Raw genomic sequence first — 18,821 nt, forward strand, 5'->3', positions numbered from 1 at the left:
CCCAAAGGCATTGGTGGTCCACCTTATTGGTGGCCCTCCTCAGGATTGACCAAGTGCCTGCTCTTCCTTTAAGAGTCAGTAGACTTTTGTGAGCACCCAGCTCTGTTGGTTTATTCCTAACCCAGTGTTCCTGCTCAGGCACTTTTCCAGAGATTTGACCAGAGGGCAATCAGAGATGGTAATCCTGAAAATTGTTTCTTCCACCTCATACACTCAATGAGACAGAAGGTGATTGTAGCATCCTTACAATTACAGCCCACTGCCCTCTATATGAGATCAGGTGACTTAATACATCCTGATGACCAAACCTGGGGTCTTTGTGTTCTCTATGGCTTATTGTCTTTCTAGACAGTGTGCAGAGCCATCGAGGAACTTTCTTTCCTTTTACTTATAATCATATAGTGTTTTCCACCTTTTTGTATGTTTGTCCCATGCCTTTCCATTGTCTCACTGTCCGACTTGAGCTGAATACAGTCTTTTTCACAGTTCTGCCTTTAAAACATTTTAACACAATGTAAGACTTGCAGAATGGGTGAGTTCTATGATCCCTCGGTGACATTCAATAATCCTTACCCTCCGATGAAGCTCTCCCGCAATGAACTGTTTAACCCATTCTCCAACTGTGAAGCCCTGAGGGAAATGTTGAGGTGCTGTGTCACTCAATGCTGCCATCCAAAATAAGGACAGAACACACTCAGGCTTTGCTAGCAGATCACACAGTACATTACGGAGCAAGAAGCTTTGCAATAATAGGATTAAATTGGTCAACAGTGATTCTGAAAAACAAGGGCAAGCTGATAGTGAACCATTATGTTAATTAAGCATTTATTTTTCTTCTGATATTTGACCATTGTCTCATTGCAATATTCTATAATTACAATGACCAGACTGACTTGGATTAGCTTGCCTTTTATTTTGAAACTGACACAAATACTAATTAGCAGGTAGCACTTCCGATTCATCATATTAAAATCATAATTGATAAAAATTAATAAGCTATGGGACTAGAACATCCCATGAGTAGCTATGACATTTGGATCCACAGACAGCTCATCAGCATGAGCTAGGTGCATGCAAATTTCTGAATTTATATATTTGACCAGAATTTTAATAAGCTGGGCTCATAATTAATGTAGTTTCTTTCAGCACATTCATTCATCTCAATCACTTAAATCTTTCATTGGAAATCTGACTTCATTCCCACTTAAAGAGCCACATATCACATTCCAAAACTTTCTAAATTGTGAGGATGAAGATCAAAAATAAAATTATACCTGGAAAGGGATGCTGCCTGTTTTATGGAGAGTCCAAGATGATATTAGGATAGACTCATGTATTCATCTACACTAATTTGTATGATATCAATATATTTAGTGGGACTAGAGTATGGTAGGATTACCATGGATTGAAACATACTGCAGGCAGAAGCAAAAATTTACCAAGCAATCTCCTTACCTCAGTTGGTTGGGGTGGGAATGGAGATTCAATTATCAAATGGACTCCATATTGATTCAAGACTGTTCCTTTCACAGTAAAGATTGGAAGAGATAAGAGATTAAGGTTATAGCCAGATTAGGTTAAATCATAGTAGCCAGTCCTGCCTGGGGAATATCCTATGTGTAATAAATCCAATAGGCAGGCGTACTGATGATAACACCTGTCATTAACTATTAAACTAATTGATATTGCCCATCTACGATACATGTAACATGGAGAAAGTGAAGAGAGATTTAACTAAAGTGTATAAAGTATGTGAGTGTTAAACAGAGTTGATAGGGGAAAGTATTTTCCCTTTATGGAGAGATCAGTAACTTAGGGACATTGAATTACTATAGAAAGGAAGTTGAGAGAAGAGTTTTCACCAAGAGGGTGCTGGCTTCTAGAACTCACTGCCTGGCGAAGGTAGAAACTTTCAACACCTTTAAAAAGTACTTGGATGAGCATGTGCTCTAACTCGCAAGGCTGCACACCAAGAGCAATTGAAATTAGGCACAATCGCTCTTTTTGGACCAGGCAAAACATAATAGTCTGAATGACACCATGAATTTCTACAATGTGAACATAGTGATCTATCAGACCCAGCAGTTAACTTTACAAGTACAGCCTGCACTTTGGTTTGCTGAGAAAATTAAGAAAAATGACAAGGTAAATAAAAATAGAACAATGACTCCAATACTCATATATTAAAATGCCTGCAATTTGTAAGAACTGTGCTCCATAATACGGAGACTCTCAAAAGAATAGATTGGAGTTGGGAGACAATGCAGTGAGTCTTGTTTTCGGTATAATGGCAGCAAGAACCCTGTGTAGAATTGAGTATTTGTCAGGCAAGAGCTGAATGTTCAGGGGATAAATGGACACAATGAACTGAGAGGGAAGAAAACTTTTGTTCTTTCGTCCTTTCACATCCTGGCCCAGATCTCCATCGAGCTCAAACAAATAGGCTATTTCATCCTGGCAGTAGGTCAGGATGTTCAGAAAGTAACCTTGGCAGCTTCCAGACCAGTATTCAGTACACTGAATTTCTCACAGGATTACAGCAGGGATACAATAAACAAATCAGGTCAATCAGCTATACATTAACTTCTGGAAGAAAACACATCATCAGAAACAACAGCATCAGTGCCAAAATAAGTTAACTCATTAAGCATTGATGCTGTGCAGAACACAAGCCTGTCTTTGAAAGTATATTCCAGAATGATATTCAGTGTACAATTGATATGGGTAATAGCAAGATGCTGTTGGTCTAGTGAAAGGCTATCAACTCAATAGTTAACCCTATCTTCTTCTCACCTGTTACTGCCTCATCCATTGAATATCTCAAGAATTTTGTCTGATGGACAGCAGTTTCAGCTTTATAGACCTTTCCTAATGGATGACATCCATAATTGAATAAAACAGTATTTTTTGTCAAATTGTCAATAATCCTCCAGTTACAGATTAAGGAGATTAATCAAAGTAAACGATATTCCCTCAGAAAAATAAAATGTTCTGGCAATGCACCGCAAACCAGTCAGCATTTGAAATGGAAGTAAAAATAGAAAATGCTGAAACTACTTAGTAGGTCGAGCAGTACCTACAGAGAGAGAAACAAATTTATCTATTTAGGTTAATGACCCTTCATCTGAACAGAAGTGAGAATACATGCTTGTTTTAAATTGCAGAGAGGAGAGGGGAAGGGATAGGGAGAACAAAGAGGACGTCTGTGATAGAGTGGAGACCAAGGTTGTTCAGATGCATTTCTTGGAAGGTCAATTTGAAAGGAAAGATCTTCAGACAAAAATGCGATAAACTTGTGGAGGGCTTTCTCACAAAAAAAAAGCTAACTAGCTTAATAAATAATTTAAAATCCCAGAATTTTATTAGACAAGGTTATAAAAGGATATTCACCCAAGAAAGCTGAATGGGGTGAGTGTGGTATCATTATGATCTCATAGAACAGAACAGAGAGGTTGAATAGACCGTGACAATACAACAATGTGATCTTTGTGGATAAGCTCCATTTATAGGACAAGCCAGGACAGGCACAAGTGAAAAGAGGAGAAAGAGAGAGTAGAGCAGGATTTTATCTATTCCTCTTGCATGCAGGGGCTGGACAACATTCCACTCAGGGAGAAATTTCAGCAGCAATTGATCGACATCAATGAAAGGGCCTCCTCAAAGTTAGTAAATGTACTTTAAAAATGCAGTACAATGAATCCCCTCTTTGTTTGCGTGGATGATGTTCTTTCTGAAACTGGCCCAAGGCAACACTCAGGAGGAATCCATGATGGGCTTTTCTTCTCTCCCACTCTAATCGGACTCCGCTTGCTTAAATTGGTAGTACTCTCACTTCTGAATCAAACTCAACTCCCATTCCAGGAAGTGAGCACAGAATTTAAGTTGGCAGTCCAGTGTCATTGTTGAGGATTGCTAAATTGTTTGAGTTACCATTCTTCAGATGAGGTACTGCAAGGATTCAGGTAAACGTTAGAGATAAATTCATCCCCGGTTCTATGCATTAAATCCACGATGTAGTGATATTTGTTCATTGATGTGTACTTCAGTTGCTTTAACATAATTCAGAAATGGAGATCAGCCTGCAACCATATTGTATATTTACTTAAAGCAACAGAGGATAAAATTTTACCCCATTTGGAGAAAAGTAGTAATATTCACAGTTGCCTTAACCAAGCATTATGCCCTCAATCACCACCACACAAAAATAATTATCCAGCCATTCATTTCATTGCTCTTTGTGGGACATTGCTGTGTGCAAAATGGCTGCTCCATTTGCCTACGTTACAACAGTGACTGTAATTCAATGTTCGCTTTGCAATGCTTGTGAGAATTGTGATGAGGAACTGTATAACTGGAAGTTCTTTCTTTTTCTTTCCTTAGCCTAGGTACGCCGGGGCGAAATGTAGAACTTCAACTGTTGCTCTGGTTGAGATCCACTAATTCAGCAGAGACTTTCTGCTCTGAATGTTCAGTGCATATTTGGCAGTGTTTTACCTTCTAACCCAATGGGGGAAACTGGGATGTGCAGATATTCTCATTCTGGCAAATGTCCAGGCTCATGAATGGTGTCTTGCAGCAGCCAAACAAATGATCAGACAAGTACAAAAGGGTAAAGGAATGGTTTGCTGCAATGCATGAAATCGGTTGGCACTTTCCCCGTGATGAGTTAAACTTAGACCGTTGACTGTTTTCACATTAGCTTCCTTACTTTCTGTTCTCTGAGCTGATTCCCCTATCACCTTGTTGCATGTGTATTCACAAGATGTCTCTTCACTGAGGCACAGATGCCATTGGTAAGCATCAGTGACCTGTATATTTCAGCTGCTTGTCACAGATGATGTTACTAATGGTTCTTACCTTAATCACTTTGATGGATTGCTTCATTTGGTAACTGTCCAGCACCAAGATGCTGCAAAATTTACTCAACCAATTCCTCTGAAATGTCTCAAAGTACCATCATTCATTGTTTGAGAGCACTTTACAGTGGCAGTCGATATATCCCAAATGACATCAGCATGCCTATATCTCCAAGCGATGAAAATTTCATGTTTTTAGAACAATGTTTTGCTTTGACCTTGTCATTACCTTATGAATTTATTTAGTATTTGATTTCTATTGTTCAGTTATAGATTTCTGCCATCCACTCAAATTCTTTTGTGTCTAACTGCCTCCATTTGCTTTGTGTAGCAGCATCATGAATGTGTTTGGTGAAGATTTTCTCTGGTATGTCTGATGAAGTGAAATCATGGTGTAACAGAACAGGGCAAATGTCTGACTGGTTTTGTTCAAATAACATTTAATATGTTCTCACACAACTTGCCCATACAATTCTTTATCGATGTAGATTTTAAATGTTCGTAAAAGAACAGAAAATAGACATCACTGTAGTTTGGGATCTGTTAAAGATACCAGAGTTTATCCTCACTGATGCACTTTCAATGTCATTACACCAGAGCAGAGCAAAAGGGATTATGGAGAAAATTGTAAAATAGATTTCAAAAATATCTCATCTCATTGTTTGTATGTGTCATAAACAATCATATCTCAAGTGTGTGTGTTATGTCTGTGTATTGTGAATCATACATACAAAAAATAATTATTGAAGTTCTTCATCAACATCCAGCTTTGAGTGCCTCAAAATCTTCCAGCTCAGCATCGGGTATACTAATCCCACTCTCAACACCTAATCACCCAGAAACACAGATGTCTTGCCTGCAACTCCTTCCTTACCTCATCCACTGCCGCAAAGTCCAACAGATGATTGACACCCCTAACATCATGTTCAACCTGCCGGTTAGCTTCAGAAAACACCTCCACAACATTTTTCTTTCTGTTTGAACCTCCTCTTTGCCACTGAATCTGTCTGACACACTTGCATTTTATCTTATCACCACCAGATTTGACACTGGATTAGCCCAACACTCTCATTCCAGGTTTCCTTCATCTCCATAAATTCCAAAGAGTCCAAAGGTTTGGCACTTGTATCCTTTTACACAAAAGTGTCGAAAACTGTATGTTAAGTGTACAATATGGAAGTAATTTGTCATTGCTCACCTGCAACCCCATCGTCACTGAACAATTTTGACTCCCATCTTCCAATAAAGAAACTTTCAGATCTTCATCTTTTAAATCCCTTCATTGCCTAACCTCACACAGTCCCCTTCCTCTGCAGACCTGTATGTCACCCTCCACACCCAACCCACCCCTCCCCCACCATAAACTCCTCTTTCTATTGATCCTGGTCTTTTTACTGTGCCAGTTTCCATCTATCCCACTATTGGCTTGAGCCCATAATCTGGAATCTTTCCCGAAACCTTCCATCATATCAACTCTTTCACCAACAACCTTTTCAATGATGGAGACGTCTATCCTACCTTCTAACCAGTTCTTTATCCAGCCTGTGCATAATAGCAAGGCATTGTCAAGCTTGATCTTACCTATAAATAGCTCCCGTGATATCTCAGTTTATTATCTGTTCATTCAGGCTCTGGCTATGTACATCTACCCTCATTTTCTCTGCATTGATATTTGCTCATTATTGGTGGTAAAGCCTTTAGAGACTTTGGCCCTCCTTTTTGGAATGCTCCCACCAAATCCTGCTGCTCTCAGTTCACCTTTAAGAATGCTGTCAAAATTCAAACTTCTAAATGTTCGGATCGTCCTCCTAATCAATCGAATGGACTCTTTTTGTGTCAAAATTATTTTCAATGAAATTTTCTAAAATTAATCTTTCTTATTATGGCTGATTATTCAGTCCCTTATCTTCCTCTATCTGTGAATTGTCCTCAGATGTAGTGCCCTTTAGTATTAAGATAAATGTACATAATTAATATTTTTATTGTTGCTTTTGTTGTGTCGTGCATCCGGTCATGTCAGTCTGAATCATTGAGTGAATCAAGCATACGCCTAGTTGTACAGTTGTTACACATGAGAGGTCTTAACTTTACATATCTTCTGTGATCTTTCTTACAGAGCCTTGTACGCCAGGAGCACGTATCAGTAATTCAAACGTGGAGTTCAGTGCTTTCCCTATTGGCAGTCTCCATTGTCCTTGGGCTGCAAACCAGACACGGTAACCACTACACCTGAATTCCTGATATGTGCTTCCATGCGTGCCTGGAGCAAAAGATTTATTGCACTAACCCAATGCACAATGCTTTAAAATAATTCTGCCTGTATATCAGTGTGCTATTGCTTAACTTACACTGCTGTCCTATGATGCATTAACCCATTTGAAATAACGAGGTTAAGGCTTTTATTAAAATGGTGCAATTATTAAATGTTCATACATCAATGTGATTTTAAGGCCAAAGAAACCTTAAGGACTTCTTAGGGGACGTAATTGCACTCATCACTTTTTATTCTCAAGTAGTTGGGGAAGGTGCCACCATAGTGACAATCATTCCTCAAATAGGTATCTGCATTAAATGTTGTCTAATTAAACCTTTTGAAGTTATTAGCTAGTCTTGGAATTCATTGCTGAGAAGAGCCAGGCCATTCCTTACTCCAGGATGTGACTAATCCCCAATGGTTCAGTTGAGAAATGTATTATCCATTGTATGATTGAATAGCTGTGGCATGAATGACTCCAGATCCCATCCTTAGTCACTTTAAGTGGCAAGAGAGATGCTCTTCTCACTGACAAGGAGTTATCGAGCGAAGAACCAACACAATGCCATCCCAGATAGTTTACCGGTCAGAAATGTGCTTACATGATCATTACAGACAAAGGAATCTTTATTGAAATATTTGTAGGTCAAAACCTGTCAACATTCACTTCTATATCTACATTTTGGAGCAAGCACTCCACAACTATATCCAATGTTGAGGTGGATAGAGTTTTGGACAAGTGAATTAAAGGATATGGAGATCAAGTGGGATGAAAGGATAAGGTTGAGGAGTAGTTGTGATCTTATTGAATGTGCATCAGACTTGAAAGACAATGTGCCCCACTCTGTTTATGTCCTTCTGAAAAAGGGATCAGGTCTTTGGCTTGTTCCATGCCATTAGAAACCAATTCCTCTCAGGGTCCCATTTGTGATCTATGGTATTGATTCCCCAAATCTTCAGTTTATGTGCCCATTATTCTGTTACCTTTTATTAAAGTTTGGTTCAAACTGTATCTCTCTTAGCTGATTATTATATGTCTTGACAAGGAGTGTTGACAGGTTAGTCAACCTTCGTGCATATCATTTCCAAGCTTAATTCTATCTTTGTCACAACAATACAAGTACACATTCCCATGGGAGTCATCACAAGGGGACTCGAAAGAGACGAAATGGTTGGTTTCCTACACCCACTCTGCACTCCGTCCACCCACCCACCCTTTTCAACCCCCCAATCTCCCTGGTTCAGATTAAGGGCATCTCTATTGTTATTTTGGTTGACCAGCAACTCAGCTTTAAAAAAGTATCAAACGTGGAGTTTCCCTGCCTGTATGCCAGATGCATTGCTGCCTGAAACTTTTGTTCTCTATACTTCTGAAGACTATGAAACAGATGAAGAACACTTCCTGCCAAATCTGGTCAAGAAGATCTAACCAGGAAATCCTTATGTATAACTTTATTCATGCATGTATCAAATGTCTGGCGAGAGGGTGTTTTTTTAATGAACAGCTATCATGCTTTGAATAACAATCGAACAGCAGTGCACAGCTTTACACCATGTTTCTGTTGAGTCAAAGCTTTTGCAGAATCTAAATTTTAACAGGGAAAAATAATTTACAATTGCTTAAACTATTTTGATAATCTAAGAAAGAGTAATGCCTCATTGAATTGAGCAGATGAATATTTCACAAAGGTATCCCTGTCCATGTATGTTAAAGTACTGAACAAAGCAGTATCCCCACACTGTCCTACTGGAGACATCTGTATAGCAAACTTCTAGCAAAAATAAAATGTTGCATTGAAATGCATACAGTTTTGACAGTGCATCTTGGCTTTTAACTGCCAAAATCCAAGATTAAGGCCATTTGGCTACTTTCAGCTTACTCATTTACAAATGCAGTATGGTAGCATGGTGGTTAGGTAAATGGATTTTTTCCAGAGGTCTGAACATGTAGGAGGAATTAAAAGCTAATATGCACTGGCTTTCCCTCCATTAGCTGAACTTCACTAGGGGTGTAGTAGAAATCCTGTTTGCATCTGCAAATGGAAGGGATAAGAGGGGGTTTTGTTAGTGGGCTTTGTAACATGCTCATTGAATGGCTACATAGCTTTATAATAGCTGAGTGGGATTAGCTCCAAGTATTTCCTGGGTAACAAGCCCACATTTTATTCCAATTTGTGAAAAAAGACTCATTAATTCACCTTGGAAAATTGCTTTTATGATTAAAATTGATAATAACCAATTTTTATTGAAAGCTTTGGCTAATCAGTACAGAATATCTGGTTGTGTTGTGCTGTTCACAGCTGGTGTAGACAAATCTTTCAGAGTGCTGTAAAAGGAACAATGCTTAATACTTTACTGTGCATCTTTACAACTTGAAGTCATGATGAATGACATTCTGCATTATGAGTATGGTTGCATGTATGGTTTGTGCTTCATTGACCCTTTATTGGAATTTCCTTTAGTCCAATTACTTCAGATTTGAAGAACAGGAATCATCACTAACAGGCCATTAATTTACAGTATTCAAAACCATCCTTAAATTTGATCATTTAAACCAAGGTGCCATGTGCCCTCCAGGTTAATGTACAAGAACCCTTTTAAATAACAGCATGTTGCAGTGAAAATATATCTCACAGCCAACTTCACTGAAAAGGCATTATCTACAATCACATTTTTGTTGATTGTGGGATCTTGCCATGCATAAAATTGGCAGTTGCCTCTCCCAAGTTGCAAAAGTGACTCCACTTCCAAAGTTCCTTTGAAGTTGTATACACTCAAGCCTTTCTTTCACACACTTTTATCAGAAGAATTAAATTCTCACCTGGTATCACATTGGATGAAAAGACAGATGACCAACATAGATTGAACTTACTTGTGATCCACATCATTATGTAACATAAAGGTAACTGGTATTTTTCTAAGCCACTTTACCGTGAATATTGATGTCAGTAATATCTCAGCTGAAAGGTGCAAACAGAGATTGGTTTACTCAAAAAAAGACAAAAACATAATTCTTGTTTTCCTGCCAAACTTCATCTGCTTAGGAAGGGGTGCCATATAGATCAAAGTATGTGTTGTGCTTCCAAATGCACTGGCTTTCTAACTACCAGCTTGGCAACACAGAGAACCGTGAATGGTGATACAGTAACAAACTGAACAGTTGCAGACAACTGAACCTTGGGCTCCTCGACACTAACCACACAGGGGATAACAGCACTGGGAGCAATAACTAACTTTGTACTTAACATCCCCTTTTAGAGATCATAGAGGCCTCACCCATCCGGGCAGCCGGAGACCAGAGTTGGACACCGAGGCTTGCGGTGAAATTCCCTGCTCACCATCAAGCCTCCGACTATCTACACAACGTCTACATTCCCGGGACCACCACCACGCTCTCCGGCAAGTCAACAACTGAGCGTGAAGGGAAGAAATCTTTCATTACTTTTGGGAAGAAGAAAAAGACCGGTAAATAAAGAGAAGAGGGAGCAGAGTAAAATTTCAAAAATTATGGAAATCATAAAATGGAGCTGCATGACAGAAGCACGTCTTTTTAAAAAAATGCTAAATGTCACTTCAAAAAAAATCACTGGGCCAAAGCAAGCCCTTTGCTGCACTAAGTATTAGTTTGAAAGGGAATGGATTTTTTTAAATTGATCTTCAATAATAATGTTCAAAATTCTTTGCAATCCTCAAGTATTACAAAGGAAGTGTGGCAATTAATGTCAAGCACATGCTCAGTTGTTTAAGATGGTCTCGATCGCCTGAAGATATTATTCATTAGGTTTACTTGGTATTATCCTTTGCCAGCTCAGAATTAAAAGCAACCAGCTCCAGACTTTGAGATAGTATTCTGGGTATCACGCCACATGGAACTTGTCAGTGATTATATTTTTCTTTTCTAAAGCACCAGGGAAGAAATAAAGTTGTTATTAGGACAATGATACTGACTCTTGTCAGTCTCAAGCATTGACTTGATCAAGGGCTCCTTTCAGGAATGGGGTACTGAGGACCAATGGGAGGTTTATTCCAGACCTCACTATCATTCCTCACAAAGCTTCTTAAGCTTTCTTCTTAAGCTTCCCAAATTTATTTCTGCTAGAGTGATTGATAGGACCTGCTGTTGCCTCTAAATTGAATTCCTTTGCCATTTCTTTCTGAAGTTTAAGAGGAAATTGGCTGGGATGGTTGAAAACAGCAGTCTGAAGATATATAAAAGTAACTTTTCCAGGGACATCAGATGAGACTGCAATGGCATTGGGCCACATTATTAGGATGACTGGCACAGACTATCTTGCTCCATCTTAAATGAATTAATACCAGTGAAAAGAGAAATATTCCAACTTGCATCACTGAGAAATTGTGCCTTTCCTGGAGGAAGAATGTATCAAAATTTAATCCCCAATTATGGAGGGACACTACAGAAACATTTAAAGAAAACCCATTCCCTTCTTCAAACATCTGTTACACACACGCGAGCAGCCACAATTTAAGTTCGGTCATTGTCTCGTGTCTCCATTTATTCAGTCCAAAATGTCACGCAGCCTTAACATAGATTAAGGAACATGTTAAGAGTCCACTTTCTCATTGTGCATGTATATCACACTGAGGGTTATCGCTTGCATCACATTTTCTGTAAATTATTCACTGTTTAACACCCCGCATTTAGCTTTGGGAGGGGTGCGGCAGATCAGAAAAGAGAGGAAAAAAAGCAAGTGAGAAAATAATTGGTGCCAGTTTTCCACCAATAGTTGCGTCGGGTATCGTTCAGAACCTGCAGATGGATACTGATAGCATCTGGCCAAGTATAAGAATCACTGTCCATCTCACTCCCTTGGTGCCTCATGGCAGTGGATCCAAGGATGTTAGTAATGATGAGTGTGGGCACTCTCAATGGTATAAGTTGAGTGCCCTTGTATAGAGCCATAACAGAGTCATAATGACGTAAGCTTTCAGAAGCAAAGAATGGGCAGTAAGGAAGGAGAAAAGAAAAGTATAATAAAATACCAAAAAAAAGGGTTATATATGGGGCTATGGTTGCCACCTTATGAAGGAGCCAAATCGGACAAAGAGGATCGGATCAGACTGAATGTGTAGTGGGATCCTGGCTTGAGTTCTCAGGTATGTTTTGCTGAAGCTGCAATTTAATTCCGTCCAAGACAGGAATGAAAGTAAAAACAAAACATTTATTATACGGTCTGTAGTTTACAAATTTCTGAGTTGATTCTTTGGAGTAGATTTCTATTTTGTCCAACACTATAAAACGAATGACAGCAACTGAGCAGCACCTTCTACACACTCTCAATTTTTATTTCCATGCAGTCATTGGAAGTAAAATTTGGGAGGGGTGCGTAATAGGCTTCTGACTCATTAGCATCAGCTTTATGCAGTTGGAGGAAGCCATGGTCTACCACCTGCCTTTACTGTCAGTTGAGCTCAGCACAGACAAGAAACAGAGCCTTGGTATACTGGTAAGGGACAATCATCCAGGCTCTGGTCTGCAATCCAGCAACATTACTGGAAAGCATATTTGAAGAGCTGTCATGGGAGAGGTACAGGTTCTGGCGAAAAGTCATCCAGCTGAAACCTTGACCCTGTTCCTCTCTCCTCAGATGCCACCTGACCTGCTGAGTATTTCCAGCATCTTTTGGTTTTATTTCAGATATCTATCATCTGCAGTTTTGTTGCTTTTCAGGGTACAGAAGGGTTGTTTATGCCCAGGAACCCATGCAGTCAGAGTCAGTGCCTTCAGAAGTAAAGAAAGGGTTAAAAAATGGGAGAGGGGCAAAGAAATGAGTTGTCCAGTTTAATCCCAGATAGGTGGCAACCATGATTGGGGCTAAAGATTTGTGGATCAGAGACTTGAAATATTTAGAAAATAAGTCCTGTCATTTAACTTTTATTTTAACACTAGCGATAACCCTATAACATATTTTCTCTTATGACTGGATCAATCAGCCATAGCTTCAAGAATGAAGCCTTGGCAACCAGTGAGTAGTCTATAGCTGTTTTAATATTTAGGCATGCTGTATGTGTCCTGTGATTAACAAATATGAATATATCTATATACTAGTATCTGTCCTATTTCTTAGGGGGAAAAAAAAGACTGAATTAGATCTGGAGACATTGTGAATCTCTTTGTAGTTTCTTGGATGTTTTTTGCTAAAACTCGTTTTATTACAATTATACCATGTGGTGTTGTAGACTTCTTATACACTGCTTTCTACGTACAATATTCGTACATTAGTCAAACATGAAAGTGATAGATCCTTTCTTATGATGTTCATGTTCTACTTTTGAGATTTGCTTGCAATTGCCGACATCAGTATAATAGCCTGTATAACATTGAGTGAGTATATTGTGCTCTGTATTTTTCTTCTGAACTAAATTGCTGTAATTCCAATGTTACAAACTTGCTTTCCTTTTAATTGCATTGGATTATATTAGTAATGTTTTGCTCTAAATTCAGTCTTTCCAATAAAATTATTCCATTTAATCCAACCAATGTCTCCATGTTTTGGTTTGCAGAGGACAGTTTTCAATAGGAATGGCTATTCAATATGTGTTACACTACCTTGTTGTCAGGGCAGAGAAAGGCTATTCATCATGCTTAAATTCTCCTCTCTAGTATTCTAAATTTCCCATCACAGCACACAATCATTTTTTGAAAATAAGCAGATGATTTGTCTCTACTCTCTTATCTGGATGAACCAGGCTAAAACTTTCATTCTTTTAGCACTAATATTCCATTTAAATTCATTAGTCAAATTGATAAATTAAATTGGTTTATTATTGTCGCATGTATCGAGGTACGGTGATAAACTTTGTTTTGCATGCCATCCATACAGATCACTTCATAACATCACATCAGTGCATTGAGGTAATACAAGGGAAAACAATAACAGAATGCAGAATATAGTGTTACAGTTACAGAGAAAGTGCAGTGCAGGCAGACAATAAGGTGCAAGGCCACGATGAGGTAGATTGTGAGGTCACAAGTCAATCTTATTGTACTAGGGGACCATTCAATAGTCTTATAACAGTGGGATAAAAGCTATCCTTGAGTCTGGTGGTACATGCTTTCAGGCTTTTGTATCTTCTGCCCAATGGGAGGGGGGATAACACAGAATGTCCAGGTTGGATGGGGTCTTTGATTATGCTGGCTGCTTTACCGAGGCAGCGAGAATTATAGACAGAGTCCATGGAGGGGAGGTTGAGTTCCGTGACGTGCTGAGCTGTGTCCACAACTCTCTGCAGTTTCTTGCGGTCTCAGGCAGAGCAGTTGCCATATCAAGCCATGATGCATCCGGATAGGATGCTTTCTATGGTGCATCTGCTAAATTGGTGAGGGTCAGCGTGGACATGAGGCGCTGGTGCACTGTCTTGGCCAGGCCTCAACGTGGTTGGATCAGAACAGGCTATTGGTGATATTTACTCCTAGGAACTTGAAATTCTCAACCATCTCCACCTCAGCACTATTGATATAGACAGGTGCATGTGCACTGCCCTGCTTCCTGAAGTCAATGACCAGCTCTTTCGTTTTGCTGACATTGAGAGAAAGGTTGTAGCTATGACACCACGTGACTAGGCTCTCTACCTCCTTCCTGTACTCTGACATTGTTATTTGAGATTTGGCCCGCTATGATGCTATCACCTGCAAACTTGCAGATGCACTTACAGCAGAATCTGGCCATACAGTTGTGAGTGTAGAGGGAGTAAAGTAGGGGGCTAAGAACACAGGCTGGTGGGGCACCGGTGTTGAGGGTAATCGTGGCTGAGGTGTTGCTGCCTATCCTCACTGATTGTCATCTGTTGGTCAGGAAGTCAAGGATCCAGTTGCAAAGGGAGTTGATGAGTCCCTGGTCTAGGAGTTTGGAGATGAGTTTGCTTGTCAGTAATCTTATGTGAGCTAAATTCCCTTAAAGAGAATACTGCTTGTAACACAATAAAAACAGTAGGTGCTGAAAATGCTCAGCAGGTCAGGCAACAACTGTAAAAGAGAAATAGAGCTTACAGTTCAGCTTGAAGACCCCTTAAGTATTTCCAGCATTTTCTGTTTTTTTTATTTTCTGATTTCCAGCATCTGCAGTCTTTGATTTTCATTTCCTGCATGTAGCCAGTTTAGAAATTAGAAGAACATGGTCTAATGAACTTTATTTTTTTAAAGGGATTGACTTCTGGTTTGGGAGAGATATCAGCTTTAGATATCAGCTTTACTCCTTAACAGATATGTATTTACCTCTATTTGGATGTATTGCAACTACTTATGTGCTGTCTTTGGGGCTGGTTGTTTTGGACCAGTATCATTGGCTGCTCCTTCCCCTTCACCTAATTGAAAAGTGATTAGGGTACTTAGTAGATGTCAAATACTTCAGATCTCCGAGTTAAGCACAGATGAGAGATTTTCAGGCACATTCACCAGAAAGATCACCTGTATTCCTTTTACATTTTTGACCTTCATGGGGAATTAGTTGTGAAATAGTCTTGTGCTTGCTATGCTACAGAATCTGTTCTTATTACATTTGGCACAGTTTTCAAAGCATTGGCTACAAAGTAGAACTCTGCAACACAGAAGGAGACCATTTGGTCCATCGTTCCGATGCTGGCTCTTTGGAGAACTTTACAATCTGCCTCAATGTTGCCTGAATTTTCCATAATTCAGAAAATGCTTACTTTTCACATATATCTTTTCCTTTGAAAGCTCCTATTGAGTCTGCTTCCACAGTCCTGTTAGGCAGCTCGATACAGATTACAACAACTTGCTGCATGGAAAGTCGATCCCATTTCTTATTTCAGTGATGGTCCTTTACCACAATTCAAAACTAACCCAGTCTCTACCTCTACCCAGTCTCTACCAAATGCAGTGTGACTTAGAGGAGCGATTGCATATGAAGGCAATGGTACCCATCCTTTAATAAACTAATACCAGGCCAATTTGGGACAGTACTCCCAATAATTCGAATAACCAGGAACATAGGGGGAAAAGTCTGGACCATGTGAGATCCAACAGCTAGTAAAACAAATCCAGCTTCAAGAAAAGTCAATGAAATATCCTGGAAATCCAGAACCAAATCACATCCTGCTTCATCAAACTCTAAACCCAGCTTTATTTTAACAATTTTCCTTCTCTTTTTATTTTAACAATGTTGTGTTTAAGTCACGGTCTACTGGGATTCACATATATTCGTGGGGAAATGCATACTTCAATGGGGAAGGGGCTGTACATGTCCTAATCATCAGAGTGAGCAGGAGAACCAGTGTTATCCTACAGTGAATGTTGGTCTTCAGCCAAAATAGGGCAACCTTCATGCATTAGTGAGACGAAATAATGGACAAAGACTTTGTATGCCCTCAAGATGTCCCAGAGTTCTTCATAAACAATGAGGTACTTTTTATGTAGACTTAATCTTAACATAGTTATTGACGATTCAGGCACTTGAAATAGTTTCCCTAAAGCAGTAAAACCCAGTTCTCCATTCTATTCTTGTAACCATAATTCCTCATCCCTGTACCTATTCCACATATATCCTAAAATGCCTCCAGAAATAGAAGCAATGCTCTATCCAGAGCCAAACTAGTGTTTACTCACACTCAGTGTCTCTATATAAAAAGTCCAGGTGTCTTTCTGATGTAGCAGTTAAATTGTTCCTTGGGGTAAAAGATATAGTGAAGCATCTTGTTGGTTAATAAGCACTGGGCCGTGCAGCATGTTGCATATCACAGAGCAAATCCCTTTAAGAGAGAACACTGTTTATAAGCCAGATGACAACTTACACCTGCAGGTGGAACAAGGAAGATTGGTATTTGTGAATACCAGACCCTTTCACTGCAGAATGAGCTAGGTCCATTCAATCTCTTCCAGAGATTAAGGGAGGATAGAAAAATAAAGTTTAATGGAGTTTGAAGTTAAAAAAATTTGTTTGAAAATTCTTTGCATTGCCCATCTTCTGAAATGGACATTGTATTTGGAACCACCCCCTATCCAAAGACAAGAAAATCATCCTAAATGCACAGTGCAGGGGGTTTGAAAGAAGTACATGTAGATGAAAGACTTTACGGAGATTATGTATTGAGTAGAAAAAAAGCAAACACTGAATTTTTTTCAAATGCTAATAGATCATCGTGGGCCAAAGGGCCTGTGCTGTGCTGTAATGTCCTATGTAGAACTCCCTGTCTGAAATTTGGTTCCATTGAGAAAACAGCATTAAGTGTGCATACAACTCAATATCATTCAGTTAGCACAGCAGAGGACAAATGATTACCCCTTTGGAATCTTATTTGAAAGCAGGTTGTGCTCTGAATTAGTTGGCATGGGCCAAAGCTATAACAACTCCATTTAAACACCAACTGCCATTCTAATTTGGATGGGCTAATGCAGGGAGAATGTTCTTCTGATGTTAGAGCATCTGACCTCCACGTTCCTGCCAACCCTGGGAACCTTTCGCCTCCTTGCTAATCAAAAATACATCTACCTCTGCCTTAAAGGTATTCAAAGACTCTATTTCTACCATCCTTTAAGGGAATAAATTCCAAAGACTCATAATCCTTCAGGAGATTTTGTTTGCCTCAGTTCTATCTTAAATGGGCAACCTGTTGATTTTAACTAGTGACCCGTAGCTCTAGATCCTTTCACAATAGGACACATTCTTGCCATACCCACACTGTCAAGATCCCCAGGATCTCATACATTTCAATCAAATTCCCTTTCATTCCAATTCGTTAACATCCTTCCTTAAATAAGCAGACCAAAACTCCAGAGGTAGAATCACCAATGCTCTACATAACTCAGAATCAGAATCACATATATTATCACTGACATATGTCATGAAATGTGTTGTTTTGCGGCAGCAGTACAGTGCAAGACGTAAAATTGCTATGTTACAAAAATAAATTAGTGCAAAAGAGGAATAACGAGGTAGTGTTCATGGATTCATGGACCATTCAGAAATCTGATGGTGGAGGTGAGGAAGCTGTTCCTGAAACAATGTGTGGGTCTTCAGGCTCCTGTATATGGTATATCATGGTACCATGAAGAGGGCATGTCCTGGATGATGAGGATCCTTAATGATGGATGCTGCCTTCTTGAGGCTCTGCCTCTTGCAGATGTCCTCAATGAAAAAGTCCCCCTACTTTTGTGTTCAATTTCCCCAGCAATATGCAATAATATTTGGTTAGTTTTTTCTAATTGTTATGGACTCAGTGAAAGTCCCTTTAAGATAGAGAGTGTGTGTGTATGTGTGTGTGGGGCGTGCTTACGTCAATAGAAGATAAAGGACGTACTGACGTTGTTGAAGAAGGCAGAAGAAGAAGGAGAGAGAGAGAAGGGAGAGAGACACCAGCCTGCTTGTTTTCTCTATCGATGGATGAGAAACAATAACTGTGTTTGCCACTGAAATCCATGTATGGAAGTTGGAAGTAATCCGGTGGAGTTCACTTTGTTGCTGACCTGTAGAAGGAAACAGGTATTTGTGTGTGGACGACCACGGTTCGGATGCTTTTCGGGGTGAGGAAGTCACTACCGAGTAAACACTGAAGTGTCGTTTGGGTTCCATCGTGGAACATTTGGATTTCGTATGTACTCTCTCTATGTTTTTCTACATCTACATCTTATCTTCAGACAACGGTGGTTGTTGAAGAAGCCCTTGCTCATGTTTCACCTTATGGCTTGCGGAACTGAACTTTAAGAACCATTCAGGAACTGTGAGTTTTGGACT

General features: G+C 39.4%; 1 protein-coding gene across 19 annotated transcripts in view; it reads left to right on the plus strand.

Annotated features, from left to right (window-relative positions):
- Positions 1-13,608, plus strand: part of LOC127569075 (protocadherin beta-15-like) — a 212,591-nt gene extending 198,983 nt beyond the window's left edge. For 17 of the 19 annotated variants that reach the window (XM_052013394.1, XM_052013400.1, XM_052013399.1 and 14 more), the window contains exons 5-6: positions 6,973-7,072; positions 10,369-13,608. In XM_052013394.1, coding sequence (XP_051869354.1) covers positions 6,973-7,072; positions 10,369-10,525 — 257 coding nt within the window. In that variant the 3' untranslated portion in view covers positions 10,526-13,608. The remainder of the gene's footprint in view (positions 1-6,972; positions 7,073-10,368) is intronic. The other 2 variants (XM_052013405.1, XM_052013407.1) reach the window with 1 other exon arrangement.
- Positions 13,609-18,821: the final 5,213 nt, after the last annotated feature.

This window comes from Pristis pectinata, chromosome 4 (genome assembly GCF_009764475.1).
Source record: "Pristis pectinata isolate sPriPec2 chromosome 4, sPriPec2.1.pri, whole genome shotgun sequence".
NCBI classification, from domain to species: Eukaryota; Metazoa; Chordata; class Chondrichthyes; order Rhinopristiformes; family Pristidae; genus Pristis; species Pristis pectinata.